General features: G+C 41.1%; 1 protein-coding gene across 1 annotated transcript in view; it reads left to right on the top strand.

Annotated features, from left to right (window-relative positions):
• The window catches only part of CRIM1 (cysteine rich transmembrane BMP regulator 1), a 973,879-nt gene that overhangs the window by 938,582 nt on the left and 7,986 nt on the right, over positions 1-27,311 (top strand). Inside the window, exon 14 of the mRNA XM_069769103.1 lies at positions 25,711-25,905. Within this exon, the coding sequence (XP_069625204.1) occupies positions 25,711-25,905 (195 nt within the window). The remainder of the gene's footprint in view (positions 1-25,710; positions 25,906-27,311) is intronic.

Raw genomic sequence — 27,311 nt, 5'->3', positions numbered from 1 at the left:
GAGACTATATAGGAGTCTCAGGATGGTGTGATTTGTTGGTAGACTTGTCTTTCACCTGAGGATGAGTGTGTGAGTTGTGGAACAGTTAATGCTCTGCCTCTTGAACAATGTAGTCTAAAGGCACATAGGAAGAGTTGGCTGAAAGTTCAGGAGGTAGACAATAAGCCACAAGAATAGCTGCTTGGAGCTGAAGGGGAGTAAAAAATGATAATAGTTAACAGTGGGTTTGGACACTCTTTACAGAGAACCAGATTATATATTTTTTTTAGGAATTTCCAGTCTCTCAATCGAGTATAAAACTGGTTGAGCATGTGAAATACCGTTACATTCAAGGTCTATAGGGACCCCCAATGATTCCATATTCATCATCTGTTCTGTTCCTAAGTGATAATTGTTAATTTGGGAAAAACTTTTTATGACTACATGCTTATCTGGAAGTTTTCAAATTAAGCATTCGCAAGCCACCTGAGCTTATTTGGAGCTGAGCTCATTGTCTTATGACTATTTGCTGAGTTATTATATCTAGAGCCAAGAATGGGATTGGATTGGATCCTATTGCGTGAGATCAGGAAAGACTGATGTGGATTTTGGAGTAGACTCTCCTCCAAAATCCACATCCAATGCAGCTTCAAATACTTCATGAATAACCTTATACTTCAAAAGCTGCGCCAAAGACTTGCTTTTTATGCATTTTTTTAATGTGGAATTTTCCAACTGAAAACCCACGTAAAAAAAAATTATTTGAACATACCCTATTCACAATAAAGTTTTTTATGCACATTTTCGACAGGATTCTGCTCCGTAATAGCCATCAAAAACCACTTCCTATACTCTTTGAATAAACTTTCCATTGATTTTTTTTTTTTTAACGAAAATCACATTGCTGTTCATGGAACATGTTCTTCCAATGAGACGGGGGAAAAAAGCAATGTATGTCACTTTTTATATGGATTACTCATGGAAATAACACCAAACTTTGCTTTGAAGTCAAAAGGCTGAAAAGAAACTGAAGTGGCAAAAAATACGGCAACAAATGCTACAAAATCGGTTCAAAAACTGTATTACAACTGGAAACCGTGTTGATAAAGTGCGTGGGTAGTGTGCATGGCGAATACTACTTTTCCCAGTGTATAAAGAGAGGTAAAAATCTTGCATGTAAATTTCCTAGCATTTCAAGTAACCTACATATACAGTCTCGAGTGCTCATTATTTAACCCTATAAATAGGCATGACGATATGTATCGTAGGTTGTTTGCTTTACATCTGTGCCCCAGATCTTGTAGTTGTGTTGAAGTTTCGTTTTTGCTCATATTGTTCTTCTACTGCTCTCCTAGTATTTATGCTGCAGTACAGAAATCACCACTTTTCATGGACTGTGACAAAATTTGTGGTGTTTAAGTACTACATCTAGATTAGGTTATAGACACTGGCATTGAACAATCCCCTCACGCCTGGAGTATTGCTGGACACTAAACTGATACAAATGCTCACCTCCAATAATCAATTCATCTTCATTCCATCATATATTTACCATTCTGCAGAATAGATGCAGGGACAGTACTAGATATCGAGCTTCCACGGGAAGAGCTTTAAACAATGGGATTGTCCATGTAAATGAACAGCAGTTGCCAACTGTGACACAACACATTAGCAAATAATTAGACAACATGGTGTTATTATGAATTAATTGCAAAGGCACCATGACAATTTATTGAGAATTCCAGGCAGCATCTGCTATGGGATTGTGTCATTTCGTGTCCAAAATGGGAATCCAGGTCTTGCCAAAAGTGCTTCATAGTTGATGAGAATGGCTGCAAACTCACGACCAGAATAAATAATAGGATCGTGTGGCAAGTAACATGATTAGTATTATGGTGCTACAAACACAGAGGTTTTTATAACCGTTTTGTGAATTTTTGTAACTATTTTATCAAAACAAAACTGTTGCTAGAATTTAAGAATAGCAATTGAGGAGTAGAGCGGATATAGGAAAACTGATTTTCAGCCAATGCTGAAAAGATAAAATCCGCAAAAACGTGTTAAGTTAATGTATAGCATAATATGGCAAAAAGGCAGCATGAAGGCTCTATTTACTTATAGTTTTAGGTTAAAGGGGTGGTCCAAAACTCATTTTCATTTTAATCTTTAATCTCTATTTTCTATTTCGTGTGATAATGTAATTTATTTTCTAATAATTAGAAAGTCTCCATTTTAATTTGCTTTATTTTTTTTTACTACTTCCTCTTTGATAATATTTAATTTGAGAATCCCAGTGAATGCTAGGTTATTCAAGTGAGTCATCATCAGGGTCAGAGGTTGCTGTCACTGCTGCAGCCTTTACCTCTTCCCTGAAGTGAAGTGTCATCAATGACCTCCATTTCAGGAGCTGGGCTAGTTCCCGCTCTACTGAGCATTTGTCAGTTGCCAATTCCGAAGAATGCTCAGATCTTGTCTCTGTGCACTTTTCTTCTCAATACACATTGAAAATACACTCTCTCACAAGTTCTGATTAGAAGTGGCTAGCCGGCAGCAGATTGTCCTGCATTGCACCTTAGAAGTAGAGAACGAGCAAGCACAGACCAGCGCTACCCCCACCAGTGATGTCACTTACTGAAGTGGCGCTGGTCTCTGCTCGCTTCTTCTTTTCTTATGTGAAAAGTTATTGCACTCTGTTGATGGCTCCTCAGTTCTGATCAGAGCAAGCTAGAGAACGCATTGCCACTTGCATAGTGACAAGATCCTACAGATCAGCCGTTGGATGCATGCTCAGTAGATCAGGGACTAGCCCAGCCCCTGAAATGGAGATCACTGATGATCTTTCATTTCAGGGAGTAGGCAGAGGATGTGGCAGTGACCACAGTGTCTGCCCCCTGATAAAGACTCTTTGGAGTATCTCAGCATGCACTGGGATTCTCAAACAGATCGTCATCAAAGAGGAAGTAGTAGAAAAAATGAAGTAGTTACAGTAGTAAAGGAAGGATATGGACTTATTAATTAAAATATATTAGAAAAAAATAGATTATGGCATTAGAGATTTAGGGTTAAAATAAAATTTAGTTTCACACCACCCCTTTGAGTTCCGACAGTGAATTTTTGGTGAGTTTTTGACACTATGTATTGTCACTGTGCCAAAAATTTAGCCTCTTCTGATTCCAGCAAAGTGGATGGGATTTATAGAAATCTCGTGCCCACTGTGCTTTCTTTTAAGCCCACGTGAACTAACTTGCTGTGCTTGTTTAAAATCTGAAATATGTCAATTTATTTTGCTAGTTTTATATGCGGATTTTCACCATAGACTTATATTGGATGCGGAAAATCCCTAGTCATGAAATGCATAGGCGATTTTAGCGCATTTCCGCTGTGCAAATGCACTAAAATGCAGGTTATCCGCAAGTTTTGTCAAAGCCAAATATCAGGAAGTATTAAACACAAGCATCTTTGTTTAAAACATGATATCCAGAAAGAAAAAACCAAGATAAAAACATATGGAACCTGATTTACCAAGTACTCATCATGGGAGCGTAGCATAGGTTGCATGGAATTTGCGTTTTCTCCCATTCTCTTTACATAGTTGCCAACAACGATGGAATGGATAATTACCGTTGTATGAAATTGCCACTAATGTGCGTATATCCCTACTTTAATTTCCGAGCCCCATTGGGACAACGACTGTAGTGAGTGTTGGCAAGTTCTATGTTGTGCTGTGAAATCATTCAATGCATTTTGCTTATAAAATCTGAAATCTTATTAATTTTTAAGTCTCTGAATGTTGGATATATTATCTAATGACTGTCATGTTCAGTTTTACCTTTCAAGCCTAAAAATGTTAGAAAACATTTCAGAATATCATCATTTCGAACAAAAGTTAGATTTTCTTCCCTGAACTTCCTAAGTCTACAGCAAACTGGAAATGGCCAGTCAATTTTAGGAGAATTGCATCAATTTCAAAGCCTGGTGTCATTTGTTAGTAGGACATGACTGATGCACCAGTGGTCACGTACTAAGTCGTAGGGCATTAGAAAGCAGGAACAGCGTGATCTCTCCCTCTTTGTAACACAACCTCTCCGAGGGAGGCATGAGATTTGACACTAATTGGGACAAACACTGAACCAACACACAAAATATCCTAAAACTGCAGAACTAAGGATTATTTTGATCCATATACACAATCTGCTTTTTATGAACTATAAAATCTCTGCTGTGCAAGTCACAATTGACAAAATCACATTTATCATTGTCATGTGTTCTATTGCTTAATGCGGAACCATTCTGACAGTAGCGCTTTCTCATTCTTCTTCCAGGCTATCATTTCTGGTTCTGGTTTGTTCTTCTTTGTCAGTAATGTTTAATAGCAACAATGACACAAATTGTTAAAAACAAAATCCATGTATTTATATTCCAATTATGCTTTGTGAGGTCCACAAGTCTTAATATAATTTAAAATAGTTGATGAAATAGAGCAAATCCTTCATTCACTTCTTGCCTACAGCATTGATTTGATGAATTTGGTGGTTTTAATTGTGATTTATTGTTATTGTCTTAGATTAGTAGATCATTGTGTGCTCCTGTCTCTAAAGAATGTAGCAAAGTGTATTAGTTACATTGATACAGCATTTAACTGTATTACATTGTCTTGAGGGTACATAGTGATGGCCAGTATGGACGGCAATGGTAAATCAATACGCTTAATAAACTGCTTTGCTTTCTGTAGAAATGTTCACTGCCAATTGATTTTCCATATATTTTTTGTATCCTCAGTACATGCCAGGCATGCTGTGGTGTGTGGCAGTGGCTCTGGGCTACAAAATTTGCATTTTTATCTAGAGACTTAAAAAAACAAAAAACTGGTACATCAGTCCCCATTGAGATTAATATTTCACATCCCAGCATATCCTTCAGAAGATTGTTCAGCTGACAAATATAAACAAAAATGTTACAGGTTTTCAAGTATATATTATAAAATTTAATTTTTAACTTTAGTGCTTGACTCAACCAAGACAGAACATCTGAGCAGCAGTGCAAAGCCTTGTATCTTTTTACAGTGGCCTATAAAATTTTGGGCACCCCTGGTCAAAATTACTGTTATTGTGAACAGTTGATCGAGTTGAAGATGAAATGATCTCTAAAAGGCCTACAGTTAAAGATGACACATTTCCTTTGTATTTTAGGCAAATGTGTATATATATATCTGATACAAATTCCCCAGCTTTATAAAAACCCAGCCTCCTCTTGCGTTGTGCCAAAAAACAGCAGCCATGGGTTCATCTAAGCAGCTGCGCAGCACTATGAAAATGGTGGAGACCCACAAAGTAGGAGAAGGCTATAAGAAGATTTTCAAGTTGCCCTTTCCTTAGTTCAAAATGTATTTAAGAAATGTCAGTTAACATGAAAAGTCAAGATAAGGTCTTGAAGACCAAACAAAATTTCAGTGAGAGCTGCTCTTAGGATTGCTAGAGAGGCAAAAGACCTTCAGAAAGATTTAGCAGACTCTGGAGTGGCACATTGTTCTACTATACAGAAGTCCAGAAAGAAGAAAAAATGAATGGCACTGAGATTAAATGTAATGAGTTACTTACTGGTATGGAGGGGTACACTCTGAATCATTGGTGCATTGTGGGACTGGAGTCACTTGGTGGAGGGTGCTTGCCAGAAATAAAACATGTAGATAAATTCAAAGGAAGAAGAAAGCAGCAATACTTCCGTTATGTGACGAAGAAATCTTAGTCCTTTATTTCCAATATAAATTCATGGACAAGGTAATAAGAGCAGGGACAGTGCAAGTAAAAGGACGACGGCCGTTTCGCGTTATACAAGCTTCCACGGGTCCAGTTCTGGACTATGGTATCTTCGTCACATAATGGAAGTGTTGCTGCTTTCTTCTTCCTTTGGATTTTTCTACTATACAGAGACACCTGCACAAATATAGTGTTCATGGAAGATTCATCAGAAGAATAACTCTCATGAGTCCTTATCATAGAATTCAGCATCAGAGGTATGCAAAAGAACATCTAAATAAGCCTGATGCCTTTTGGAAACTTTGCATTTTGAAGTCTTGTAGACCGATGTTAAAATAGAACTGTTTGGCCACAATGATCAAATGTATGTATGCAAAAAAAAACGGCACAGAATTTCAGGAAATTAACATCTCGCCAACCATTAAGCATGGGGGTAGACCAATCATGCTTTGAGGTAGTATTGCAGCCAGTGGCACAGGGAACATTTCACAGGTAGAGGGAAGACTGTATTAAATGAAATTTCAACAAATTTCATCTTGATGCAAACATAACACAATCTTTAAAAAAGCTGAAATTGAAAAGAGGATGGCTTCTACAAATGGATAATGATCCTAAATCCACAATAGACTACTTCAAAAGGCGCAAGGTGAAGGTTTTATAATGTCCCTCACAGTGCTCTGATCTGAACATCATTGAAAATCTGTGGCTAGATGTCAAATACTAATGCATGCAAGACGACCAAGGAATCTCACAGAACCTGAGAAGTTTTCCAAGGAAGAATGGATGAAAGTCTCTCAAACGAGAATTGAAAGACTCTTGGCTGGCTACAAAAGCCTTTACAAGCTGTGATACTTTCAAAAGGGGGTACTGCTAGGAAGTAACCATGCAGGGTGCCCAAACTTTTGCATTGGCCCAATTTTTTATTTTTAAAATGTAAATGATGACAGTAATTTTTTTTTCCTAAAATACAAAGGACAAGTTTCATCTTTAACTTTAGGCCTTTTAGAGATCATTTCATCTTCAACCCGCTGAACTGTTCACAATAACAGTAATTCTGACCAGGGGTGTCCAAACTTTTACATGCCACAGTTTATTGGGTAGCATGGTGGTTAGCACGGTAGCCTTGCGGTGCTCCAGTCCTGGGTTCATATCCCACCAGAGACAATATTTTCAAGGAGTTTTATGTTCTCCTGTGTTTGTGTGGGTTTTCTCCCACTCTGCAAAGACATACTTATATGGAAATTAAATTGTGAGCCCCAGTAGGGGAAAAATGAAGATAACTGTAAAATGCTGTGGAAATTAATGGCACTATGTAAAAATTCTTTTTTTATGATTTTCCCTGAAATGCATATCATGTGACCAGAAGTCCCATTAAGAAAGGACCCCTTTACAGAAATTGGTACAGTGTGCTTTACAGAACAAATATGATCCCTCAGAGATGTATACAGAGAGGCTATGTGGGCGCTCATGCTGTATATAAGGGGCTATGTGGGGGCTCATACTGTATACAGGGAGCTATGTGAGGGCTCATTCTGTATATGGGGTTAAGCGGGGGCTTCATACTAGATATAGATATGCTTTGCTTGCCTCATACTGTATACAGGGACTATGTGGGGGCTCATACTATATACAGATATGCTATTTGGGGGCTCACGCTGTATACAGAGAGCTATGTGTGGGTCTCACACTGTATGAAGGTGGCTGTGTGTGGGCTGTTATGGTATATAGAGGGATATGTGTGGGCTCATGGCATATAAGGACGCTATGTGGGGGCTCATTTGGTATATAAGGGACTGTGTGAGTGCACTCATATGGTATAATGGGTGTTATGGCTGGTGGAACGCACCGAATAGATTAAAGATGGTAAAGGTGCGTTTGCAGCCCGGGGTCCACCGTGCAGAGATGGAACCTACTGCTAAATAATGGTGGCACTATATGGTGATACTACGCCGAAGTAAAGTCGGGTTCAGACACCCGGTAAGAACTAAAGCGAACTCTGTTGCTTCACAGAGTCGCAGTGAAACAAATGAAACGATGTGCCTTGTTAGCGAACACAGGATGCAGCAGACGAACGCTAGTGGGATCCCTGAGACTCACCCCCACTAAGCTGGTGATTGATCCCACTCTGACCCTCAGTGGCTTTTGAGTCCGCGCCTGAGTTCGCCCCGAGTCAGATGCAGAGATCAAGCGGGAATGGGAATGATTAAGGAGCAATCACCAGAACAAGCACACATCCACGCACACACAATAATAGGTTTATACTAGTGCATGGACGTGCGGCCATGTGAACCTTTTATAGCTGTAGCACTCAAGGACCTTCCTAGTGGTCCAATAGGAGCTGCTGCAGGACCTGAGCGTGTGACCCCCGATCTCTAATGGGAGGTCGTCCTGTGGGCATGCTCAGTATGGGAAAAGCAGGACTTAGTCCCTGAAATGCCTGCTCGCTGCTGATCAGTACTGGCTACAAAGGCAGAACCTGGAAAGACAGCAGTAACCAAGCGCACAGAATCAGCTTGAGCCAGACGCTGGGAGCAACGTCTTCCCTGAGCAGGCTCCACTGCGGCTGGAGGAGAATGGGAGACTGCAGCGGACATGGTTCTAGATTCCCCCTGTGCAGCGGCAGGAACTCGGCTCCTAACAAAGGGGATGTTAACATACTTAATTCTGCTCCATCTCCCCCCCCCCCGGGAAAATTAATTGCCAACCCTTGATCGAGAGTATGGAGACCATAATCCCCCTCTTCAGTAGTGTTAGTGGTATAAAATATGTATGGAAAATAATTGAAGAAGATTTAAAACCAGATTGCCCTACATCTGCCATGAAGTTATCAATAAGTATTATGATCTGGAGAGGTTTGTAAGCAAAAGGTGTGATTAGAATTTGTGTCCTTAAAGACACTGTAAATGCCAACAAAAAACTAGAAATTGAAGCCTTCTGCATGTGATCTTTTTCAAGCCTGTATATTTCAGCAGGATTCAGCTCCGTGTCATGTTCCTGCTGTGTACAAGAAGTGGTTTCAGGATAATCATATTACATTACCAGAATGGCTCAAAAATAGTTCTGGCCTTAATGCATCGAAAATCTATGAACTCCATTAAAGAAACTTGTTAGTTAAAATCAACCAAGGAATACAGCACAATTAACAGGTAATAGTGCAATCTTGGTTTAACATTATATCACTTGAAGGACTAAAATAAAAACTTGGTGTACTCCATGGGAAGGTGTTGTCTTATATAATTTTATGGTACTATTTTAAAAACAAGCTCATGTCATGTAATGAACTAATTGTAAAGTGCTGTGGAATATGTTGGCGCTATATAAATAAAATTATGAGCCTAAAAAATTTAAAAATGCATTATTTTCAATAGGTTTCCACAATTTTGACCAGTAATGTGGCCCACCCTACTATTACTCTAATTGCGATCCATTTCTTGGCATGGGGTTGGCACCTTAAAAGGTTTCATGTGGCACCCCACTTCTTAATGTCTCCCCCAATACACTACAGTGCCTTGGTCCACACTATAACGCCTCATTTACACAACTATTTATCTCTCGTACAAGAAATGTGGACCGATTATTTTGATCAGAGCGGGATCAGAGTGTGATCCGAGTGACATGTACATTGAGAAAAAGAAACAAAGTTTCTCCACCTTCTCCTTTATGACTATCTGTGAAAATGCAAGGTGTGGTCCATTTTTTTCAGCGACCCATAGACTTGCATTTCCAATTTTTATCCAACCCTCAGAACAAAATTGGACATGTCTCTGAGATTTTCCGTAGACCACTCAGGCCGCTAAAAATTACGGACATGTGAAAACCATGGATAACACTTGTATTTAAAAATCGTCTGTCTGAATGAGGCCTAATGGGTCTATTTTGAAATTATGGATGCTTAAGGTTCACACAATCCATGGTATTAAACCACCTACTTGTGTTGGAGAATTTTGTATTGCAGTTGTGTCGTTTCCCCAGCACCACCACTTTTGTAGCACAGAAAAAGATGGAGTCCACGTCACCGCCATGTATATGTCTGGAGGTCAGTGTTTCTCCCACATGTTCCCATATGCGTTCTCTAAACTCTCTGGATCATCCTTGATGGAACCCCTTAAGACACATTGCTGCTCATCATATAGAAGAGCATGCCTGTGAAGAGAAAGTGCCTCCACAATGGCTCGATATAAAGCAAGTGAGGCTTATCATTTCATCGTGTTATTGCACTGTTATAATTACTACGGCACACGTACATTTATTTAATCCAGCAATTGATAATAATAGACTAACAAGGAAAGTCAACTAGGCTTTAACATCAGTTATCTGGCATCTAAAAATTGTCAATTCTTAAAAAGGTTATTGATTTTTACAACCAGTCCTGTCCATTTTTAGGACATTTTGGGGCTAAAAATCATTTTTTACAACTGAGTTTTATTAAAAATATAAACACATAAAAATGTTGAATGGTTTGCCTAAATATTTTCTGTACTGCCCGGTCAGCTGCAGAATTAGTTAACTGAGAATCCGTCCATAAGATCATGGGATTGTTTGTAGATCTTTTATCTGTCTTTATTCTGGGTGGTTCTGATTTCTGACCATAGGCTACATCATAGCTGAGTCAATGAAAGTCAAATGGTGTAAATTGTTCAATGAAACACAATTTCAAAAAATTTAAGTAAAAATAAAGTTCCCTCAAGGGTGGCCAACCCCTATTAATAAGAAAAAATGGGGATTAGTTGTAGGGGCATTGATCAATAGACTCATTATACTGTATATTGGGAGAAATTATAAGAGAAATCTTATCCAAGTCATCCGGCAGCTGGCATATATTTCAGATTGTCACATAGGGAGCCTAAAGATGTGCCAAAACAATTAAGAAGCATTTACCTCTTAAAGAACTTAGTGTCTTCCGCCAGTAGTCTTTTTATCAAGATGGGCTTATGAAATGCTAGCCTTGATGAAACCCCCCTCATTGTGAAGTTTGCGCAATGGTCCAGACATAATCCCAGAAATCATTTTCTGCTTTTCCGCGTTATTTTTACATGATACCTTCATGTTTCATATATGTTGCTAGTACCTTTTTTGTTAGTGTACTGAGATTATGAAATGCCACATTGTATACAATTAATTGTTCAAATGAGATTTAGAGACTCTCTCATAATGCCTCCAGATATGTTCATAAAATAAGCACCCCCAACCATTTCCCACATTTCTACGTATGATGATCTACTTAAAGAATACCTGTCACCCGATTCATGCTGCCCAAGCCACCAGCAGCATGAATCACAGCCTGACTGCATAATTGCAACTTGGTATATTTTTCTCTAAAAGGTTTCAGCTTTTTGGAGAAAATATAGTTAGAATTTGTCAAGGACCATAACCGACGGCAAGACTAGTCTGGTTGGACTCTCCCCACACTGTTCTAGTTGTTTGACAGGTCTCTCCAATGTGTGTACTTACCAAGAAATATGTCAATCACATGGAGTGGTGCTGGGAAAAGCTGACTTGGGCATTGTCGGGCTAGTCTCGTCTTCAGCTATGGTATGTGACCGCCTCTTCTAACTACATCTTCTCTGTAATGGTGGAACGTTTAATAGAAATACGTACCTCCTTGCAATTGTGCGGCCAGGCTCTGATTCATGCTGCCTGTGGTTTGGGCAGTATGAGTTACCTGACAGGTTCCTTTCATTGTCAATGAAGCATCACGTCGCAGCTACTGGCTGGTGGAGGAAAACATTTCCGTGCATCTCCTTACTTTACCATTGTCTTTACAGTCATGCTACACATTCTGGGTCATGAGATACAAAATCTCAAACACAGAAACCATAATCAATAGTCTTAAGGTGATATACCCAGACTAATATGGGCTATAGCCCTGTGGAGCTCCCTCTAGACACGATAACAAAGAAACTTGGAGCACGTGAACCACATAAAAGTAGTATTTACAAGATACATCTTTAATCCCAAATCAAATATATAAAAGACATTACACACATAAGTCACAGAGAGTTCTGTCAATACAGAGATGTTTAAATCCGGTCAAAGGGTGCACCAAAATCTAGTGTCACCCTACAAGCACAAATATAGGAAAACACATAGGTTTCGGCCCCCTGAGGAAGCCATCGGGAAACGCGCGTAGGGGTGCGTGTCACGCCCACATTCACAATATGGGTAAGAACCTATAGTGATATGATTTGCTTTACTACCCTTGGTATTGAATTGATTTAAGCGGTCACTAACCTTATGGAATTTATGGCACTTTAAGTACCTTTTTGCTGGTGATCTCTGTATTTGGGATTAAAGATGTATCTTTTAAATACTACTTTTATGTGGTTCATATGCTCCAAGTTCCTTTGTTATCACATTCTGGGTCATGGCCCAACGATATGAGATTAATCTGGTACAATGATACGCAGTGGGATTATGGCTGTGCTTTTGGGCACTGATGCTGTGGACTAGAGCCCAGGGGGTCAGATAAGAGCCCCCATTCATTGATATTGTAACCCAGAGCAGAGTTGTTCTACTTCTGCAGCCATCATGTATGAGCCACATACTGTACCTAGCTACGTTAGTAAACCATTTGTTTCCAGTTCTTGAACTCATTTTTGCTGGTTCCATGTGGCTCAATAAAGGTTTATTTCATATAATTTTGCAGGTCTGAACTGCTGTGATATAATAAATAGTCAAAAATTGTAATGTAGGAATATATTCATGAGATTGGATATTTAAAAGTTACTCAGCCATAAGCAAACTAGGCCCGACATTGGCAGATGGGAAGAGGCTGATGGCCAGGGATCCACATCTGTTCTTTCTCAGCACTTTACATGGAAATATGGGCTTTTTCTGCACATCAGTCAATATTGTCCTCCAACATAGACATAGCAGAATGTTATTTCCTAAAATATCTAGAGGGGGGAATACAGATGACACGGTGGTGTCCCGGAGCAAGGTAGGAATGAGAGTGTTAAAAAATGATGGTAATGTGGATTAAAATGTCAGCTGAAAACTGTGGTGGAGCAAGTGTTCACTTCTCCAGCAGCACAACCATCGGAAATAAAACATTGCAGGCCTCCCACTGAAGTCACTGGTAATGCTTGATCATGCTGACAAAAACTCTGTTTAGCCTCTATTGTTATTTATGCGAACTAATCTGAGAGCAGCAGAATGTACAGACATAGTCACTGATTTTAGCAGTGATGTGTCACTTACTGGGCTACTTGCTGTAGTTTTCAGAAAATTACTGTCTTATTTCTTATTGTTATATATTTATAGGGTATTGTTAGTGCCCCTACTTTTTGCCTGGTATCAGGATTATGGCTGTATTATCTGAGTGCCCTTTTCAATGCTCCTTTTATAGGGCTTTTTATTGTGTATTATCAGTATTTATTGCTTGTTTGCTGGGTTTAGGTTTTAATTCATATCTAATAAAAACATTTTTTAAAGGGATTTATATGTAAGAATTATTTATTTTAATGATCTGAGTTTAATGTCATAAAATCCCTGTTTTATCAGTAGGAAATTATCACTAGAGGACTTCTTGGCAGGTAGTCCTCCATATTCATGAGCTCTGTATAGCCATCCCCCCACCACTGATTGACAGCTATCTGCCTATGCACAGTGTACAGAAAGCTGCCAATCAGTGGAGTGGGCGGGGTTATACAGAGCTCAGTATTCAGAGAAATGCTAGACCGGCAGCAGATGAAACTTGAAACTGTGATTTTACCAAAACGTCCGCAAGTAACCGGTAAGTGATATATCACTGGAATCAGGGTCTCTGCTCCTACATCATGCTGCTCTTAGGTGGGTTAGCAACACCTGTGACTGTTTCCCTTCACATACAATAACCTATTAAACTTCAAACTGTTTACATCTTAAAAATTAAAAAAAGTAATTTTTAGTGATGACCTTTTGTGAAATCTTTATAGCAACCAATATGGCTGCCAATATGGATAGTAGATGGAGGAGGCATGCCAGTGTGGACTTGCCATCCAGGAGTCTAGGAAAGCTATGTATTGATCCCGGGCTGTACTTTTATGGCAGATACCTACGTTTTCAAAATCGATGAGTGGCATTTTTAACAACTTTACAAAGATTTATTTTTACTAGATTTTCTCAAATGTCTGGGAAAACTCTCATTAATATCTTTAAAGTCCAGCAAGCCTCCCGGTGTGCCCATTGTTTCTTCTAAGTTGGAATTAATCCACCACAAGATAATTGCCGCTTGGCTAGAATGTCGTTCACTCCAGTTTCTGGACTCTGACAGTTGTTATAATGAGATGTCAGCTATGAAGGAGGGGTAAGATAAAACTTGACGATCAGCCTCAAGCACAGCAAAAAAAAAAAAGAACACATTTTAATATATTCATGAGGCTGAAAAAACAGTGGGACCTAGTGAAAGGATCTGTACGCAACGGAGAAATGACCAACAATGCAGGCAGGCGAAAACGCTCGCGGAATGAGTCCCCATCTATTATGGACCTGAAACTTTCTCCATGTGATTTGGATGGAGAGAGTGTAGTCACACAAAGGGGAGGCTGGCAAGGCGGCATTGATAGAAGCATTCCTAATTAACGTGTAGAATAAGGCCATGGGAGGAAGGTTGCCGTAAATGAGCCTGTAGATAAGAAAGGGATATTCAAACCTCTCGGCTGCGGAGCGGCCTATTATAAACATCAGGTAACACATAATGAGGGATTCAAGGCGAGTTGTAGGTATTTGTGTTCTGCCACATCTCATATATGAATTAATAAGGCGGAATTTGGATCTCAACACTGGTAGAACCCTAGTGCCATCTAGTGGGTCAAATAATGGGTCATCCTAAAATAAGTGCTGTAGGATTTTCCATTTCCTAAAGCCTTGAGATTTTCTGTTTCTCATTGCAATATTGGATATTGTTCTTTATATAATTTTTAGGTTTTCATATAATGTTTACACACAAACACATCTTTGTGAACACCTTGACATGTCAGGGTCCTTAGAAATACCGCTTAGGGCCCATGAGACAAGTGGGGTCTTCTCTGGCTGTATAGCATGTTAGGTGCAGTTTCTTGGGTGAGAATTCCTTCCAGTGTTTGCTTGCCCTTCTCTTTAACAGAGGCTTGTTACAATTATTGGTAGTGTGCTGCTGCTTTACTCTATTCTGTATGAAGAAAAAAAAATACAGAACAATCTATGGTCTGATGTCACATGGAGTCATATGGAATCAAGTTAGATCCGGTGGTATTTACTCAGCGTCCTCTATACACCTACACATTATGGTGACAAAGGCTAAACCGTGCATTCACTGCCATGATTTTCCCATTCATTGGACACATGAGCATAAGCTCGTGGATTTATTTGGATATTTTATCGTAACCATATATATAATAGTCATGATGGGAACACCAATGCCTTGTCTGCTACAACATATATGCTACCAGTGATGAGTTGATACATGTCTTAAAGTGAAAGTTTACCCTTGATCGCCTTTTTAGTTTCCTAATCTAAATAAGTTCCAAATGTTGTAGTTTGAGCTCAGTTTTTATATATGGCGCTCCAAACTCCCTACTGCAGCCTATCTGTTGCTAAAGGGAATCTGTCAGCAGGTTTTTTCTACTTAATCAGAGAGCAGTTTGATGTAGGAGCTTAGATATAGAAGATGCTAAGCACAGCCTAAATAGGGGAGGTGCACAGTCATAGGTGCCCAAACCTGAGCGTATACAATATAAAGTGACTAGCACACTCCAAGGTGTTGTGATGCAAAAAAGTGGGGATTTATTACATACAGTAAATCACAAACGTTTCGGTCGATACAGGACCTTCATCAGTGTGCTAGGTATAATTGTATACTTGCATGGCCCCAAATCAATAGAATACTCGGATTTGCATCAATCAGACATGCTGGAAAAAAAAAAGCAACAAGCCGGGAGGAAACAGAACCAGGCTGGTCAACTGACGGTGAGTCAGAATAATAGGTGGCGATGAGGCTTAAAAGAGCCGTCAGTGCGCCGGGACACTAGGGATAGATGCGGTATCCACCGCTAATAGAGTGTGTCACACTATCCAATCTGTACCAAGCAGTCCAGTAAGTGACACTTCCCGGTAATCAGGCTCTCTGCCCTTACATTATGCTTCTCTCAGATTACATAGCAAAAGAAAACCTGCTGACAGATTCCCTTTAAGGTTGCACACACATTGTTTCCTTTTTCCCCTCTGTGTTGGGAAAGTGATGACAGAGGCTTTTTGTCCAGTCCCCTTTTCTGCCTCAGCCGTTTCCATCAACGTCTTAGGCATTTAAATAGTCATGTTCAAAATACATGGACAGGACGTGAGCAAGCTTATTGTCGCAGCCAGATTTAAAGTATACATGATGCATATTTCCAACTCCCTTGCTTCACGTCTACCTAGGAAAGCTTAGCTAGAGCATGACTGTGTGTCTCCTGTGTGGAAGGGAAATTAAACAATTGTCTGTGACCTTAAAATTAATGACCCATCGATGGCTAAAGCTGCAGTTCATCGAAACTGACACAGCTCAGTATATCGTGTGGTGGCCATGATTGGTGCTCCAAGCTCTATCCTATTTACTTGTTCTTGCACCAATAACGACCATGTACAAAGCTGATATTGCTGATGCATTTCCTTGTGTCATAGAAATAACGGACCCGAACCGCAACAATGTACAAGCCATACTGTAAGGTGCAATATAGGATATGCAGAGCCTCTGCAATGTTATAGATTTCGAGAACACCTTCTGTGAGTGCAAAAATGTAATATACAAGGAAGTTTTTCTTCTGTCATAACTGTAATTTCCAAAGCAATCCCTAGAATCTCTTTAAGGTTGAATACTTATTTGTTGGAGTGAAAAGATAAATCTGAATTCCCTCTATATTGAGGATACTCGACTGAGTTGTAATGTGATAATGGAGTCCAGCAACATCAGGGACCTTGGGGCACAAGCAGAGGAAACACCACCCAAATCTGACACAGAGCAGATTATTTTACACTTTTTGATTGTATCACAAATAACCTATTAGTTCTGGATAGGACCAGTGTGTGCAATGATAGGACATGAAGTACCAGAATCTGGACATAGAGTTGTTCTGAATACCTGGCAGTAACTGAATAACTTGTCTTTGGAGGTCTCGTGAGAGAGCGATATAGCTAAATGCACACAAAATAAAAACATAAAATACTTATGAGCTTTTTTCTTTTAGGATTCGATTTTGCTGTAGTTGAGATTATTTATATTGTGCGTACTCATTTTTCGCTGTTTGTAAGTGAATGCTTCACTGTATATTAGTTTTATAGTTGGTGGTCACCACTATTGGGGGCTGCCTTTTCTGTACAATGATACCAATGCAAGAACCCTATTTCCTAGTTAATAAAAGCACTTTTATACTGTAGAACAGAGAGCTAGTATCTCTTAGAACCATAGTTTAGAGTTAAGGTACCGTCACATTTAGCGACGGTGCAGCGATCCAGACAACGATCCCGATCGCTGCAGCGTCGCTGTCTGGTCGCTGGAGAGCTGTCACACAGACAGCTCTCCAGCGACCAACGATGCCAGTCCCCTGGTAACCAGGGTAAACATCGGGTTACTGCGCTTAGTAACCCGATGTTTACCCTGGTTACCAGCGTAAACGTAAAAAAAAAAACACTACATACTTACCTTCTGCTGTCTGTCCTCCGGCGCTGTGCTTCTCTGCACTGACTGTGAGCGCCAGCCGGAAAGCAGAGCGGTGACGTCACCGCTGTGCTCTGCTTTCCGGCTGGCCGGCGCTCACAGTGCAGAGAAGCAGAGCGCCGGAGGACAGACACCGGAATGTAGACACCGTATGTAGTGCTTTTTTTTTTTAACGTTTACGCTGGTAACCAGGGTAAACATCGGGTTACTAAGCGCAGCCCTGCGCTTAGTAACCTGATGTTTACCCTGGTTACCAGTGAAGACATTGCTGAATCGGCGTCACACAAGCCGATTCAGCGATGTCTGCAGGAGGTCCAGCGATGAAATAAAGTTCTGGACTTTCAGCGACGACCAACGATGTCACAGCAGGATCCTGGTCACTGCTGCCTGTCAAACTCAACGATATCGCTAGCCAGGACGCTGCAACGTCACGGATCGCTAGCGATATCGTTGAGTGTGAAGGTACCTTTACCCTTTCATCTGATGGCTCCACACATTCAGATACCAATTGAACCAGATCTGTTTCTTTCTCTAAAAATTAAGTTACCGTATTTTTCCGACCATAAGACGCACTTTTTTTCCTCCAAATTTGGGAGGAAAGTGTGGGTGCGTCTTATGGTACGGATGTAGCATGTGGGGAGGGGGGCAGCAGTGAGTGGGATCGCACTGTTATGCCACTTCAGGATGTCCCCGCTGCCCAGAATCAGCACTGGAGAAACCATGTGCTCCCGATGATTAAGTGCAGTGAATATTCATTAGCGGCTCCCCGCCCACCTATCAGCTGAGTGGTAAGCCAGGAGCAGCAAATGCTTAAGCAGGGACACACATGGCTTCTCCAGCGCTGATTCCTGCAGCAGCTGGGCAGGTCTGTGTGTCTGGGGGAGAGGAGGCAGCAGCAGGGGCCAGAGGAGAGAGGAGATTGCTGCATACCTGCCTGCCATGCCTGGGCTGGACGCTGAGTTCTGTGCAGGAGGACCTGTGATGATGTCAGGAGTGGGCGGGCTGGAGCATCACATGGCAGCTCAGAGCCCTCCCTCTTCCTGACATCATCACAGGTCCTTCAGGCTCTCCAGTCTCCACTAGAATCTGCAGCTGCTCTGTGTGCAGTCATGGGACCTCCAGCTTTAACCTCACCACAGTGGCTGGCTGCCACAATTAAGAGGTTAGTCTTTACAAAACACAATAAAGCACTCTGCCACTCCTTTGGTGAACTATAACTCCCAGCATGTCATAGGATCTGCAGGACATGCTGGGAGTTATAGTTCTCCCATGGGATTTTAAAGCAGCACTCCAGTGTTATTTTGCAGTGCTGGAGTGGTGCTTTAAATATAAGCCCTGTGCCCCCATTCTTATACTCACCCTCCAGCATCTTCATATAGTGCTTTACAGACACCACACTCGTCCCGCAGCTTCCAACATAATAACATACTATTATATATAATAACACCACATATAATAGTATGTCATTTATGTTATTAAATATTTTACCACATTTTTTAGCTTCAAATATTTTTTTCCCTATTTTCCACCTCTAAAACCTGGGTGAGCCTTATAGTCCGGTGCGTCTTATAGTCCGAAAAATACGGTATATACCTTGTAAAAAAAAAATTCCTGCGCTCCCCTGATTCTGCTGCTCTTTTGTGTTTTGCGTTGCATCACTCCATTGCAGAGATATTCATATTGGTTGCTTTGGGAGCGCACAATATGAAATCTCTGCTCGCAGTTCAACTGGGTGTTTCTTCATAGTCTTCCCTGTGGCCATCCGCTCTCACCCCTTCTTCCTATACGCTGCCAATCAGTTTGGGAGTGTCTAACTGTTAGATCAGCTGCCAAACTCTGAATGGCAGCATCTGGAAGAGAGGGATGAAAGTGAACACCCTAGAGAAGACTTTGAAGAAATGCTCAGATGGACCACAAACAAAGATTTCACATATTGCTCTCCAAGAGAAACAATTGTGAATATGTCTGCAATGGACCGACGCAGCACAAAACGGTAAAGAGCGACAGAATGTGGAAAGCTCGGGGAGTTTTACAAGTTATTTAACCCAATTTTTTTAAGAAGTGACTGGCCCTTTTTACTAAGCTAAATTAGAAAGCAACAAAACATGTAGAAAGAAAGCAGTGACACAATTTAATCTCTGTCCTAGTAATATTCCCTAGACCTGGCATATGTGCTTCATGGAATTGGCTTCTCAGACTGTATTAACATACAACAAGATATAACAAGATAACATAAAGATGGCGTTAGTGTAGATAAACGCTGGGGTTTAATATATATTCTATAGAAGTGACAGCAGATGTTTATCTGTAGCGTTTCACTCATATATTCCAGAATGGAATAAAAAGAAGCCAAGAGGAATAAATACCCCCCTAATAAAGAGGCAGCAATGATGCAGTGTCATTTAGTAGTGAAACATTTTTCAGTCTTAGATATGAAAGTGCAGACAAGACCAAATTTGGAAGAGTGGCGCAGATGATATGATATGGAGGTCTGTCGCTAGCTGTGCCACCCTGCATGTTCATTGCTGCCATAGGCACTCCACACCTGCTGTTCATTTCATTTCAGATAATAAGACAGACAGAACGGCTGCTGCACGTCCCTGAAATTACAATCTAACGCTGATACTTCATATTAAAATGACCTTTCAGCTCGCTAACTCTCAATATTTTCTATACAGTGATTTGTCCTACTTTCATTTGCGTCTTCTCGCTGCTCGGCATGATGCCTGTTTTACAAAGCAAGCAATTGTTGACGTTGTTATTTAGCAGACAGAACTGTAGCTTATTCATATATCAAACATTTCCAAAAGTCCAGCCTGGCTCATATTTATTGTACTATTATCGCCTGTGCATTAAATATCGGGCCATAAACACTAGAAAATTTGTATTATTACACCTCCTGCACAAGGCCCTACAACCTTTGTACAGCGCTACTTTAGGGTGAAAGGCCGCTATATAACATTGGATAGAGCAGGGATCCCCAAACTGTGGCTCGCGGACCCATGATGTGTGGTTCACGGCTGTCTGCCAGCTTGGTAGCACCAGGTCTAGCATCAGCTGTGAATTGCAGGTCTCTAGATGGTGAGTTCTGGAGTAGAACCACATAGAAGATATAGATCCTCAAATACTTGCCTCGAGGTTGGAGAGATAAATTAAACGCTAAGCCGGACATGGCATGATATTGCCAGATAGAGGAGGTGCTTGAAGTTGGATGTGACAGCACTGTGGGAATGCTTGATGGAAGAACATCAAATGAGGGTAAGGTGGGAACCCCTGGATACAAGTATACTGCCTTAGTGTGATTTCTGTGGGGTAGCTATGGCTGTCATGGTACTGATAATGGGGGTTCTGGGTGTCACTACTGTGGGGGAGGTGGGAGTTGAATGTCACTAACCTTGAGGAGAAGGGTGAGGGCCATAAGGATGTTGCTCGCCACCCTCTTTCAGAGCTGAATCTGGCTCTGAAGGTCAGAAAGATGGGGGATCACTTCAATCTATCAGAAAATGAAAAGCATACGGAAAAACAGCAAGGCCCTATAGAAGCCTTTATGTGCCTTTAGGGTCCTTTTAACTCAGCGGTTGAACCAGTGTGTAGTAATAGTAATTTTTTTTAGAAGATTTGAGCAGATTTGTATCCAGGAATAATTTGTTACAGTAGTAAGGTATCAATATAATAACGACTTAGGAACTGCTGTCCTTGTCATGGGTGAAGTATCTTTAATTCGGACTGTGATGTAGACTCTTATACATTACTCTGCAAACACAACCAATGCTTGACCGAAGATTAGTACAAGAGGTCGTTCACGTACTGACAATACAGCTGAATATTGAAGGATCGGAATCTCCAGCCCCCCGTCTTTACCCATAAAGGAAGCGGGAGATCCACAGTCATGGCTGGCAACGCATCCATTAGTAAATATAATCTAGCCATTACTGCTATTTCTATGTCATTTTGAAATGAGAATGTTCTGATTTTGGTTTTTGTCTTGCTGTGAAACAATCACTTTGGAAAAATCTAAGTGCACAGCTTTCTCATTTTAGGGGAGAGACCACAGGAGGCAACATAAAGCAAGAAAGGCAATTCTCTGGCATTAAGACAGGGCTCTTTGATGAAAGTTGTGCAATGGTGATGACTAAGCAACCAATCAGATTACAGGTGTTATATTGTAAGCTATAAAGAAAGGAAATATCTGAGTAGGCGCCACTATGACACTTCTGCCACTTATAAATGCGGCACAAAGTCTCAGATACTCCCAATGTGTTTCTAGATTCAAATTTTAGGCTTTATGATCGGGTCCTAGTCACATGTCGGAGTTTCATCATGTTCTATACTTTTTTGGTGAATAGAACATGTACCCATTTTAGTATTATCGTCTTTGCCAGTGTCATACTTTTGTGGGCCAAATTCACTCATGATTTTGTGGAAAGAAAAGAACAAACGGCCAGCACACCAATGCAGTCTGTGTTGTATTTGTGTGCCGTCTGTATAAGGGCTCATTCAGACGTCTGTATAAATCGGACCGAGATCAGAACACATTGTACAAACTGGCCAGCGGCTTTCCCGATCCCAGCATGACAGCTTTATGTATTTCTATGCAGATGTCATGCTCGGATCGGGAGAACCGCCGGCCAGTGTGCACTGCGTTCCTATCACGGTCCGATATATATGGCGTCTGACTGTGCCCCAACTAGGACAAGATTGAAAAACTTCCATCAGATGGTAGAGACAGACACATGGACTGAAAAAAAGGATGAAAGTCAAATATTACACATGGATACAAATCGGTCCATTGTTTAAAAATAAAAAAACTTCTTGTGTGAACTTCAAAAACTCGCCAGGTTCACACGTGTCTAAAAGACGGTGTGCACATACTGTATTGGGGATTCCTTCTTCTTTTACTGTTGCTCAATAAACTAAAATATATTAATAAAGGACATATTGCAGAACTCAGGTTCTTGTATTCATCAACTGATTTGTTCTGCAGTGTGATTAGTTCATGTCTTAAGGTACCGTCACACTCAGCGACGATGCAGTGATATAGACAACGAGACGATCGCTGCAGCGTCGCTGTTTAGGTCGCTGTAGAGACGTCAAACACGGCAGCACCAGAACGATGCAGGAGTGATCCAGTGACGTAACGGCGACTCACTTATCGTTCTCGCTGGTTGTTAGCTCCATGTAAAACATTGCTGGCATCGTTGCTTTTGATGTCAAACATGATGATACACGCCGACCTGACGACGAAATAAAGTTCTGGACTTCTAGCTCTGACCAGCGATGACACAGCGGGATCCTGATCGCTGCTGCGTGTCAAACACAACGAGATCGCTATTCAGGACGCTACAACATCACGGATCGTTGTCGTTCTCGTTGTAAAGTTGCTGAGTGTGACGGTACCTTTAGGCTGCCGTCACATTAGCAGTATTTGGTCAGTATTTTACATCAGTATTTGTAAGCCAAAACCAGGAGAGGAACAATTAGAGGAAAAGTATAATAGAAACATATGCTCCACTTCTGCATTTATCACCCACTCCTTGTTTTGGCTTGCAAATACTGCTGTAAAATATTGACCAAATAATGCTAGTGTGACGGCAGCCTTATACAGAAAGAAAGGACAAAATGTCATAATCAGTCAAATGTACAGTTAGGTCCATATATATTTGGACAGATACAACATTTTTCTAATTTTGGACATAGACATTACCACAATGAATTTTAAACAAAACAAATCAGATGCAGTTGAAGTTCAGACTTTCAGCTTTCATTTGAAGGTATCCACATTAAAATTGGATGAAGGGTTTAGGAGTTTCAGCTCCCTAACCTAAACACCCTGTTTTAAAAGGGACCAAAAGTAATTGGACAGATTCAATAATTTTAAATGAAAAGTTCATTTTTAGTACTTGGTTGAAAACCCTTTGTCTGCCTGAAGTCTTGAACTCATGGACATCACCAGACGCTGCATTTCCTCCCTTTTGATGCTCTGCCCGGCCTTCACTGTGGTGGTTTTCAGGTGCTATTTGTTTGTGGGCCTTTCTGTCTGAAGTTTAGTCTTTAACAAGTGAAATGCATGCTCAATTGGGTTGAGATCAGGTGACTGACTTGGCCATTCAAGAATATTCTACTTCTTTGCTTTAATAAACTCCTGGGTTGCTTTGGCTTTATGTTTTGGGTCATTGTCCATCTGTAGTGTGAACGATGACCAATCAGTTTGGCTGCATTTGGCTGGATCTGAGCACACAGTATGGCTCTGAATACCTCAGAATTCATTCGGCTGCTTCTGTCCTGTGTCACATCATCAATAAACACTAGTGACCCAGTGCCACTGGCAGCCATGCATGCCCAAGCCATCACACTGCCTCCGCTGTGTTTTATAGATGATGTGGTATGCTTTCGATCATGAGCTGTACCACGCCTTCGCCATACTTTTCTCTTTCCATCATTCTGGTAGAGGTTGATCTTGGTTTCATCTGTCCAAACAATGTTCTTCCAGAACTGTGCTGGCTTTTTTAGATCTTTTTAGCAAAGTCCAGTCTAGCCTTTTTATTCTTGATGCTTATTAGTGGCCTGCACCGTGCAGTGATCCCTCTGTATTTACTTTCATACAGTCTTCTGCATATATATGGACCTAACTGTATCTAACATTAATCTAACATTAATACAGCAAGATGATTTTTACTGTGCTTGTCTTACAGGGAATCTGTCAGTAGGATCAACCCTCCTAATCCATCTGTATGGACATGTAGGTCATAGGAAGCTGAATAAAATGATACCTTAATATCTTAATCCAATATTTTAGTCCAGAAAAATCCACATTTTTCTTATATGTAAATGAGATCTTAAAGATCTAGAGGCAGGACACTGATCTGCACTCTGCCTCCACAGATTATTTTACATGAAAGGAGACGTTACCAGTGTGAGACATGTAACTAACACAGGACAGTAAAATTGAAATTTGTCTCATGCTAACACATTTCCTGCAGCTCTCACAGCTCTGCTGTATGACAACAATATTACAGCCCTGTCTGCCTGCGAGCTGGAAGCTGAGAGGAACCTGCAGATGTGTCAGGTATAATCACACACAGCTCTGCAGTGAGATCAGGAGAGCAGAGAGCGGCCATCACATATCACACTAGTAATTCCCCTTCATGTAGAATAAGCTCTGGAGGCAGATTCTCATGTAGATCCATGTCCAGCCCATAAATCTTAACAAGTCATTTGCATATTAAGAAAAATGTCAATATCTTTGGAATAAGACATCAGATCGCTGATATCATTATATTCAGCTTCCTATTTCCCACACAGATGGTAAAGGAGGGTTGATTTTACTGACAGATTCCCTTTAAAGTGAACCTGTCATGCAGTTTTTGATGTAGAGACAGAGTCCCTTATTCATGTGACGTGTCATTTACACTGATTGCTGTAGTTTTGATGAAATAACTTTTATCAGCAAATTATCTCTAGAGGACAAGTACGCTCTATATAACACCACCACTGAACAGCTTTCTGCCTGTGCACAGTGTAAACAGAAAACTGTCAATCAGTGGTGAGGGCGGGGTTATACAGAGCTCAGCATTGAGAGAACTGCTATATCTTCAGCAGATAAAACTGTGATTTTATCAAAACTGCAGCGAGCAGTCCTGTAAGTGATACATTGCTGGAAACAGAGTTTCTGCCTCTACATTATGCTTCTCTTAGATGGGGAAGCAAAACCCTGATGACAGATTCCCATTAAATGCAAGTTTCCACGATGCACTTTATATATTTTTTGTTTTTTTTTTGTTTTATCTTACTGTGCTGTACAGTAGAAGCTGCCAAAATAACACCTCTTCTCTGGCATCACTTTCTGCATGTACTGATATTACCGAGAACACTGTGCAGCTATACCGGAACAGTGTTCTGGCTCTGAACAACATTGCTAAATATTATAACCGTAAGGGCTTGTTTCCATTTGCGAGAAACACGTCCGTGTCTCGCATGTGAAAACCAAGCTCTGGTGCCGGCACTTGGGAGCGGAGCGTGCGGCTCCATGTGTTGCTATGCGGCCGCACGCTCCGCTCTGAAGTGCCGGCGCCAGAGCTGGGTTTTCACATGCGAGACACGGACATGTTTCTCGCAAATGGAAACAAGCCCTAAAATAGATAATCAGAACTACAGAAATAAATGTCTGTACATGGTTTGGATCAGTTAGACATGTCTTACGTGTTAAAGTAGAACTTTATGTGTAGGCATATACCCACCAAACAGCTCCGCTCGTTCCGTTGTTGCATGTTGGTTTCAGACAGTATTTAAAGCTCTTTTGTGTATAACTGTTTGTCATCACAGAGGATACAATTCCAAAGAAAGTCGTCTGCCATTTCAACGGAAAGACCTATGCAGATGAAGAGAGATGGGACATCGACAGCTGTACACACTGCTACTGTTTGCAGGGACAGACCCTCTGCTCCACAGTCAGCTGCCCACCATTGCCCTGCGTGGAGCCAATAAACGTGGAAGGGAGCTGCTGTCCCATGTGTCCAGGTAACAATATCTGCCTGTCGCATCCTCTTTAAGATGGCTGGATTGTGTGTCCAGTAGGAGTTTGGTTCCTGGAGACTTTTAAGGATAAATTTACATATTGTATATATGCACACAAAGTATCTTTGTGAGTTAATTAAAAGTAATTGCTTTCCATATTGTATATGGATTCTAAGTTACAGCCTGTATTATAATCCAGAGCTGCAGCCCTCCTGCATTTTTGAATAGGCAGCTATTGGTTGTGGGGATCAGGTTTTCTAATTTATCACAATTTAAAATGAATTGCTGGTATGTATAAAAAGTAATTAGTAAGGAAAATTCCTCCATATTTAGTGGGAAGAATAGCACAGCAATGCAGCGTTACTCTTCATGTAAAAATAATGACCACATAAAGAAAAGTACATTTTTATTATTAAGGTGCGCTCACACTGCGCAATACTTGCCAGTCAGTGATTATTACCTCTCCACCTTTTTTTTTTTTTATGTCACCGCTGGAGTCGTGTCACTAATGTCTGTTCCCTACCTCTAGTAAAATACTTAGCAGCCACAGTCTCCTGCTCTTCCCGAGGCGCTCCAGTCCTAGTTACACCGTCTTCTGAGCCCAGCTCCTGACTGACCAGAAGTCAGAGGTAACGGATGGTCACAAGCTCTTGGTGTTAGGCTGGGTTCACACTGCGTTGTGTGAACCCGTTTAACGGACTTCGTTACACCGCGGCATAACGTGGTGTAACGTAGTCCGTTAACGCCGCCATTACTTGTAATGGCGAGCGCATTGCTAGCACACGCCCACAATGGGCGTGCGCTAGCGATGTGCCCTCATTGAGTGACGGACCCGAGACGCGGCCTGCAGCGTTTCCGGGTTCATCACTTCTAGCGCACTGCTAGCGCAGATGGAGCTAGCAGATGCTCCATCTGCGCTAGCGCAGTGCCAAAGTCGGCACTTGCGTTACTGCCGTCCGTTTAACGGATTTGTTGAACGGACTGCACAACGCAAGTGTGAACTTAGCCTAAATCTATGGGAGCTGCATTCTGGCTTACATTGAGTTGCCTTCTGGATTTCCCAACAAACAATGGAGCGACCCGGCAGCTCACAACGTGCATAAGACGACCGGGGCGCTGTCGATAACAGATGAAGACGGCAGCCAGTAATGTTTTACTATGGACAGGGAACATGCATTACTGATACCACTCCGGCAGTGGAATAAAGCACCACTATGGCTTTTTAATAGCCTATTTATGCAGTCTGAATACTTATTAGATGAAGGCTGAACAATCTGTAATAGATCGTTCGTGGCACATAACCTGCCATTGTTCTCGGCAGCACAGCTCCTGTTTGCTCAGGACAATGCACTGTTGAAAACGACAATCTTTGCTACAGACTAAAAGATCATTTTACCCGACAAAAGAGC

This window comes from Ranitomeya imitator, chromosome 5 (genome assembly GCF_032444005.1).
Source record: "Ranitomeya imitator isolate aRanImi1 chromosome 5, aRanImi1.pri, whole genome shotgun sequence".
Classification (NCBI taxonomy): Eukaryota; Metazoa; Chordata; class Amphibia; order Anura; family Dendrobatidae; genus Ranitomeya; species Ranitomeya imitator.
Note: the sequence above shows the minus strand (reverse complement) of the source record. Positions and strands in the feature narration are given on the sequence as shown.